Source organism: Panthera uncia, chromosome F1, assembly GCF_023721935.1.
Source record: "Panthera uncia isolate 11264 chromosome F1, Puncia_PCG_1.0, whole genome shotgun sequence".
Taxonomy (NCBI): domain Eukaryota; kingdom Metazoa; phylum Chordata; class Mammalia; order Carnivora; family Felidae; genus Panthera; species Panthera uncia.
This window is the reverse complement of record NC_064813.1, coordinates 20,742,888-20,750,079: the sequence shown is the minus strand read 5'-3', so window position 1 is coordinate 20,750,079 and position 7,192 is coordinate 20,742,888. Positions and strand designations below refer to the sequence as shown.

Here is a 7,192-nt window from a genome sequence, read left to right as displayed (position 1 = left end):
GGTTCTGGGTGAGGCCCAGCAGGGCCAGGGATGAACGAGTCGGGGAGTCCCGGCTTAAGAGGAGGGGCTGGAGCTCCTCTGGATCCCTTCTGACTTGACTTTCAAATGTTGAACTTGGGGGAAGCCAGTGAAATAAGAAGCACAGAGGCGAGCCGAGAGCTGTGTCTTGAGTTGGAATATGATCACCCTCCTTCATTTGTCCAGTTCATTGGAGCAATGTGGGTCAAAAAATGCAGTCCTGGGTTGATGGGAGCTTTGGTCTCTCAAAGGGTCATAGGTAGTTATCGGGGAGGGGGCTCCGAACGAAGAGAGAGGCTGTGGTGAGCAGAGAGGTGATCCCGACAATGCCTGGGACAGGCAGGGAGAGGTGGTGAGGGAGGAGGGGTTTAGGAAAGGCTCAGGGGAGAGTAGAGGCAAGAAGATGAAATGCAGCCCAGAGCAGCCCTCCACCCTGGGGCCTGAGCAATCGCAACTTGGGGTCCTGCTGCCTCCAGAACTCAGGTTTGGGCCCACCTACAAATCCTAGTAATGACAATGGCGACCACGTGTGCCAGTCTCACTCGGTCCTCACAGCGATAGAATAAGGTAAGTGTTCTGATTTCAATTTTATACAGGAGGAAACAGAATCAGAGAGAAGCAAAAAGCTGCCTGAAAAGTCACACGGCAAGTGGTAAAGCCAGGGTTCCAAGCGAAGTCTGACACAAAACTCCACCCTCTGACCGCCATTACTCCATTACTGCACCTGCTGGGATGTTAGGTCACAGGGAGAAAGGAGCCCTTCCTTCCTGATGGCTGCTTGCCTAGCACACACAGCTGTGGCTGGGGGATGGTCGGGAGGGTGCTGTGTGCTGGGCACCCTGAGACACGCTATGGGGACTCTCAGAAGCCTGAGGTGCAGGGGCATTTTTTAAGAGCTTGTGTGCTACTGGGTTCTCCACAGAAGGAGACGTTAGGCAGTGGAAGGCGGATGGCCACTGGGGCCGGGGGTCTCGGGTGGAGAAGGTGGCCAAACAGGGAGGAGAGAGGAGCAGCCTGGACCAGGCTGACGAGGGAGGAAGAGGTGCTGGCTGGCTTTGTCACTGTTGTCTGGGACATGCCTAGGTCAGTGCCTGAGGTTCAAGGACTAGGGGCCATTTCCATTCTGAACAAATAGGGCTGGGCGGGGGGGTGGGGGTGGGTTGGAGTTGGGCTCCTTATGCTTTTTCTTGCTTTTGTGCTGTCAGGAGCTCCTGGCCTCAGATACTTATGGTTTGGTCCTCTTTTCCCGGAAATGATCAGTGATCTCTGAGCAGTACTTGTAAACTTGAGTACAGAAAATGGGATCAGAAGCTTTGACAGTGGAAGAAGCTTCTCTCTGGAGAAACCTCAGGGATCTGGACTGGCATGATGCAGCTTAGGGAGCTGACAGTGTCTAGGGTACCAAGGGCTGTGACGGTCACAGAAGCCCATGGGTACTGAGTTGATGGACCTGTGATCTTGACCACTGCTCCCGTCCTCCCGTCCCTGCCCATTTGGACATAGAAGGTGTAGTAAGACCCGAGGCCTGGGGCTGAGGCTGAGTGCCACCAGGGAGAAGAACTGGGCCAGGGCTGTGACCCTCACGTCGCCTGGGGCTGCACAAAGATGTGAGGCAGCCCAACCTCCCAGAGGAGCCATCTGAGAGGCAGGGATAGAGTGGGCCTGAGCCACTTTGCAGGGGAGGAGATGTCTTGAGGTTGGGGTGGTGACGAGACAGAAGAGCTTCAGGTTTCTGTTCCCAGAAGACGACTGGTGGCCGCGCTGTGGCCAATGGCCACCAGGGCTGAGGCTGAAGCTGTGCCCCACGGCACTACCAGAGGCCTGCAGGAGCAGAGTGTCTGAGCTCTGCAGGTCAGGCTGCCCACTGCCCACCCAGCTGTAGTCACACTGGCCCCGAGAAGGGGAGGGGGTGTCTCCCTCTCTCTCTCAGACACACGCAGAGTCCCGCACACAGACCCATCCTCATCCTCACCCTCCCCGGACGCTCCCTTTCACGCACAAAGCTATTTCCGGGTTCTCTGGTCCACACTCCATGCCTCTCCTGGTTTTGCGGCGTCTGCCAGGTTCTGATCCCCAAACTCTCTCCTCTTCTGTCTTCCCAACGTGCAAGGGCTGGCAGTGTGTTCAGGTCTCCTCAGGCTTTGGAGGGTTGGTGATTTAACCCAGAACTACAGGTGGGGACACCAGGGGCCTGGACAGTGAGGGGGTGGGGGGGGGGCAGGGAGCAGGGCGGAAGCCTGGGTTGCTCCCTGTGAGGCTCCCTGTAAGCGGGCTGGGCCACTTCCGCCTCAGGGGCGGCAGCAGCTACTATCTTCACATCCCCTCTCCCAACAAACAACACATCCTCCCTGGGTGCGAGTTCTGACTGAGGTAGCAGGGCGGGCAGGGGGACAGCAGGCGACATGGCAGAGGAGACCTATTAGCGCAGAAGCAGGAAGGGAGAAGCAGCTGGTACATCTTGGTGTTGAAAACGGACATTCTGGGAAATAAAAAGGAGCGTTCACTCTTAAATCCGTGCCCAGCTGCCCCCTCCTCAGGTGAATAACAGAGCATTCTGTGGGATTTCTATTTCAAATTCCTCATTTATTTTGACATTCACTTGGTTGTGACTCCAAGTTATCAAAGATGCAGGACAGGAAATGTGCAGCAGGAGCAGTGAAACGGCGGTGGAGACGAGATGGCGGAGAGGACAGGGTGTTCCCAGCCTCTCCTTTTCTTCCTGTTAGGGAACAATTCGAAAGGTGTCCAAAGAGTGTCCCGTAGCACAGACTCCATAGCTAAAAAGTGCAGCACAATTGAATGGGTGGGCTTCCTCTTCCATAGGTTAGACCGTCACAGCTACGGGGAGACAGGCAATCTGGAGACTGTGTCCTGTGCACTGTGGGGCTGTGTGGGGGAGGGCCATGGCCCATCATCCCTCCAGTGCCCAAAACCCAGATTTTGGTGTGTAGATTGATAAGATTTAGGCTAAGAAAGCTATAGGAGGAGAGGGGACTGTCTAAGATGCTTTTCACTGAGGGACCCCAATAGATCGATGCGAGAAGCAGGTGATAGTTGACTGGGCTGTCTTGATTTCTCCAAAGGCAGGAGGTACAAAGGAGGGACAGCCCTTGCTGTGGCTGATTGGCTGTGAAATTCCCAGGCAGGGAGGCACTGGGGCTGGTCATCGGGAAGCCACAATGGCTGCTAGACCCAGAAGCTCATGTCAAGGGGGTGTACCTGGGCCCAATGAGGACTGCTCAGGGGATGGAGCAGGTTAAAGTTGCTGTCCTAGGCTGGTCCCTCTGGTCTGGGAGAGAGAGCTCATCACCCCCACCCAGAGCTGCCTCCCAATGTTAGGAAATGCTACTGTTTGAAATCACTCAGTAGGATCAGACATGGTTGCTTTTCCCTGACCGTGAAAATCATTGTGCCTGCTAAACCTGTGTTTCACCGTGGTCCTTCAGCCCTCAACACACATCCTTGCACACTGGATCAGGCCGTCGGTAAGTACATCCAGCCCCTGCCAGGGTGAGGGCAAGGAAAGGAGCATAGCGGACAGGTCTCTTCAGGAAGTCCTGGCTGTTTGGAGTACTAGCGGGCTCTTAGGTCTATCTGGGCAGGTCTCATTTTCCTGGAGAAAATGGGGTCTCGGAGACAACAAATGACTGGCCCTGGAGCTAATGAGTGACCAGAGTGTGTGTGCCAGACCCCCAGGTCCTCTGATTCTTCAGCCAGTGTGCACTAATTACAGAGGAGATGCAAGGTGACAAGTGTGTCCAGACAGAGTGGAGCAAGAAGTGTGGTGAATTCTCTCCCTGCCCCGCTCTCTCCCAGCTGCACCTGGCCGTTTCTCAAATGCAAAATTGGGATTCCAGCAAAGGGGCCAGCTCTTCCCCTGCCCCACCCTCTGCAGCATTCTGTGATGCCACAGTGGTGGGGAGGGGGATAGGTACGCCCTTAGAAGGGGGGAGCAGCCACCCCTTACTGTAGAGGAAACCAGAAAACCCATCAGGTGCTTTCCTTCAAATGGCATAAGGCCACAGCCTAGTTCTAAGTGGGGACTGAGGGCGGGGCTTGGACAATTAACAGCACCCGCCCCCCCCCCCCCCCGCTGGAGACTGGCGTGGGGTTGGGGGGAGCAGCGGTGGGAGGGAAGCAAGCCCAGAATCCATGGAATCCAGCTACCAGGGAATGTCCCCTGGGAGACTCTGCAGGCTCTCCCCGCACCAGCCAGCTGGTTGCCATGGGGACCGGCCACCTTAATCACCTTTCACTCCTGCTGTCTGCGGGTCACTTCTTCCTTTCTAGCTGGAACATCAGAGACCCTTCCCTCTGCAGCTCCCAAAGGTGGCAAAGCCCCTGGTGTGTGTGTTCTCTGCCAGCTGGTGGAGAACACACACACACACACACACACACACACACCCTCACAACACTGCTCCCGCACGCTGTGCTCAGGCTGGTGGGCCAGGGCCCCAGAGACCATCAGCAAGTAGACCTCCTTCGCTAAGCTGCTCAAACTCAGCAGCAAAACTTTGAACTAGGTTCTCCGGCAGGGGCAGCTGGTTCCCAAGGCCGAGAACAGGGATCTGCGGGGAGACAAGGCTAGACATGACCCTTTCGGTGCATCCTCCACAAACAACCTTATGCCGTGACCTTGAAAGTCAACTCAACGTGTCCCACGAGGAAGGGGGCCGGTACAGCTGTTGTGTGTTCTGGAATCAGTGCCCATTATTGGAGCAGATGCAGAGGCTGTGGCCCTCGTGATGACCAAATACGAAACTAGACCGCGAGCTACTTCTTGGATTCCTTGTAGCTCGCGGGTCCTGGGGAGGTCCCCGGAGCACCTCCTTCTCCCTCCTCAGATTCTCACGTCTCCCCTGGCCCTGGGCCCCTTTTTCGTCCATCCCTCAAGGAGTCTGGAGGCCTCTGGGGCCTTTGCTTAGCCTTCCTGGTGCGCCTCCTCCCGCCGTCCACCAAAGCTGGGGGAGCGAGGGGAGCGAGAGCGGTTATGACGGGGCCAGAGCCGGCAGAGGACCGTCCCAGCACGGAAGCCTGCAAAGCCACCCGCTCCACCTGCCAGCCCCCACCTCTGAGCCCCGGGGCCGGGCCCTGCCCTGGTCCTCACTGCACTCAATAGCTTGGATTCCACCGTGGGGCAAGAAAAGCCAAAAAAAAGAAACTGAGACAGTCCTCGTGGGCTGTTGGAGGGGATCACCTGCTGCCCCCATGGCTCCTGCTGGGAGAGCAGCATCGGTACGTGGAGGGGTCAGGGGTGAACGGGGTTACACGTCTGTACTAATAGCCCTTGGATTGGTGAAGGCCTCACGCCCGGAGCCTGGCCACGTCACCGGGTAACTCTGGGGTACTGCCAGCTTGAGGGTCGGGGGTCCCCCTTCCTTGTAGTATGTAGGAGCAAAGGAGAGCCTCTCGCCTCCGCCCCCGTTGGGTACCATGTCAGCCGTCCGTATGTAGAAGGGGGAGCTGTACGGGGAGCAGGTGGTGCAGTGGCCGGCTGCCGCCCCACACGGCTGGCCGCAGGGCTCGCTGGTGAGAGGCACCAGGCTGCCTCGGCCGTCCGGGGCTTGGGAGCTACAGGCATTGCAGGTGGGGCCTCTGGGGTGTGTGGGCAGGTCGTGCTCTTCCTCCTCCTCGTCTGCATCCTCGGCCCTGCTCTTCTTGCAGCAGTAATACTGAGGGGAGAGTGGGGAGGGATGCCTGAGGGCTGGATGCTCCCCTTCCAGCGCACAAAGGCACCCGCGCCCCTGTCCACGGAGGACCCTGTGCAGAGAGCTTCCGGGTGTCGAGACTAAAACGCAACACCAGACGCCCACGTTCCACCAATACACAGTCCCAGCCTTGCGAGACCAGTACCTTCCCTCTTCCTTCCCCCTGCTTCCAGCTCCGAGCTGTGGTTGAGAGAGGCGGGGCGGCAGAGAGGAGAGGCATGTCTGTCCTATGGAGGACAGGACTGGGGCAGCTGGGAGCAGTCTTCCGTCTCCCCAGAAGGATGCCTTTCCCACCAGTCCTGAAAGCTCAGATACGCAGGACACACAACACAGTGACCCAGCATCTTCCCAGCACACTGCCTTTGGGGACCCCAAAGTGTACAGGGTGTGGGGGCTGCATGGCTCCCTCTGGCCACCCCCAATTCCCAGCCCCCTTAACTTATGCCTCCCACATTCCATGGCTTTGGGCTTTGTCACCCTCCAAGTGGGCCCCCGGTTTCTGCCCCCGGTGCTCCCTGGGGACTGACCTGGAGTCTACAGTAGCACAGGACGGCGATGATGCAGAGGAGAATGACCGTAGCTAGGATTCCGCCAGTGATCACAACTGTTCCCGCTGTCATCCGCCCGATGCCCCATCAAACTCTGCAAAGATGCGTGCGGAGAGGTGAGGGGCGGCCACACTGGCCGTGGGGCGGGGAGGCCTCCTGGAACTTTCTACACAGTTGGAGGCTGGGCGGACCTGAGGGCAGCTGGAATAGGAGGGGCCCCAGGGACTTCCTGTGCCTGGGCCAGCCGGACCTGAAGGCCTACGGCTGCAGGAGGGAAGAGAGGAGGCAGAGTTCTCACTGAGGACATAATTCTGCTCTCTGCGTCTGTTCAAAGGATCTTGCTGTCTTTCTCTAGTTCTCTTCTCCTTCTCCACACACTCACCCCATGATTCCAAGACACAAAGACAGCGGCTTCCTCTCCTGAGGGCTTAGTCTGTGGCACTGCCCTAAATTTTCCCTGGCTGTCTCGGTTAATCCTCAAAATACCTCTTGGGATAGTTATCCATTATCCCCGTTTCACACACGTTGAACCGAGGCTTTGACTGGTTTGGCTGAGATCCTGTCCAGCCTGGTTCACCCCTGACGCCATGCTCTTAATCCCTGCCCTCCAGGACACAAACAGCAGACTCCTGAGCCTTTGACCCAGGTGGAGGGGACAGGGTCCGAATGTGAAAAGTTCTGCCCGGTTCTGCCCTGGCTCAAACCCACACTCCTTTCGGGGGCATCTCTCCTCTCTTTCCAACTCTTATGGAAAACAAGGGCAAGGTAAGCCCAGGGGGAGTGGGCAACGGGCAGCATTCTGGCTCCCGGAAGCTGGTGGCGAGGCCGGAGGACGGGTCCTGCTAATGCAGATAATGGGCCAGGGGTGAGCTCTGGACGTGAGGCTGTGTGGCCTCAGGCAGACTCCCTTTCAGGCAC

The 7,192-nt window shown here is 57.6% G+C and overlaps 1 protein-coding gene across 1 annotated transcript; it reads right to left on the bottom strand.

Annotated features, from left to right (window-relative positions):
* Positions 1-2,529: 2,529 nt before the first annotated feature.
* Positions 2,530-6,362, bottom strand: FAM163A (family with sequence similarity 163 member A). The gene is made up of 2 exons (XM_049634059.1): positions 6,254-6,362; positions 2,530-5,690 (listed from the first exon to the last, which is right to left on the bottom strand). Exons 1-2 carry the CDS (start codon positions 6,344-6,346, stop codon positions 5,283-5,285), a joined length of 501 nt encoding a protein of 166 aa, XP_049490016.1. The 5' UTR covers positions 6,347-6,362; the 3' UTR covers positions 2,530-5,282.
* Positions 6,363-7,192: the final 830 nt, after the last annotated feature.

Coding starts and splice junctions, on each gene's coding strand:
- FAM163A (XM_049634059.1), bottom strand. CDS start 6,346: ATGACAGCGGGAACAGTTGTGATCACTGGCGGAATCCTAGCTACGGTC. Junction 5,691..6,253: donor TGTGCTACTGTAGACTCCAG/GTCAGTCCCCAG, acceptor CTCTCCCCTCAG/TATTACTGCTGCAAGAAGAG.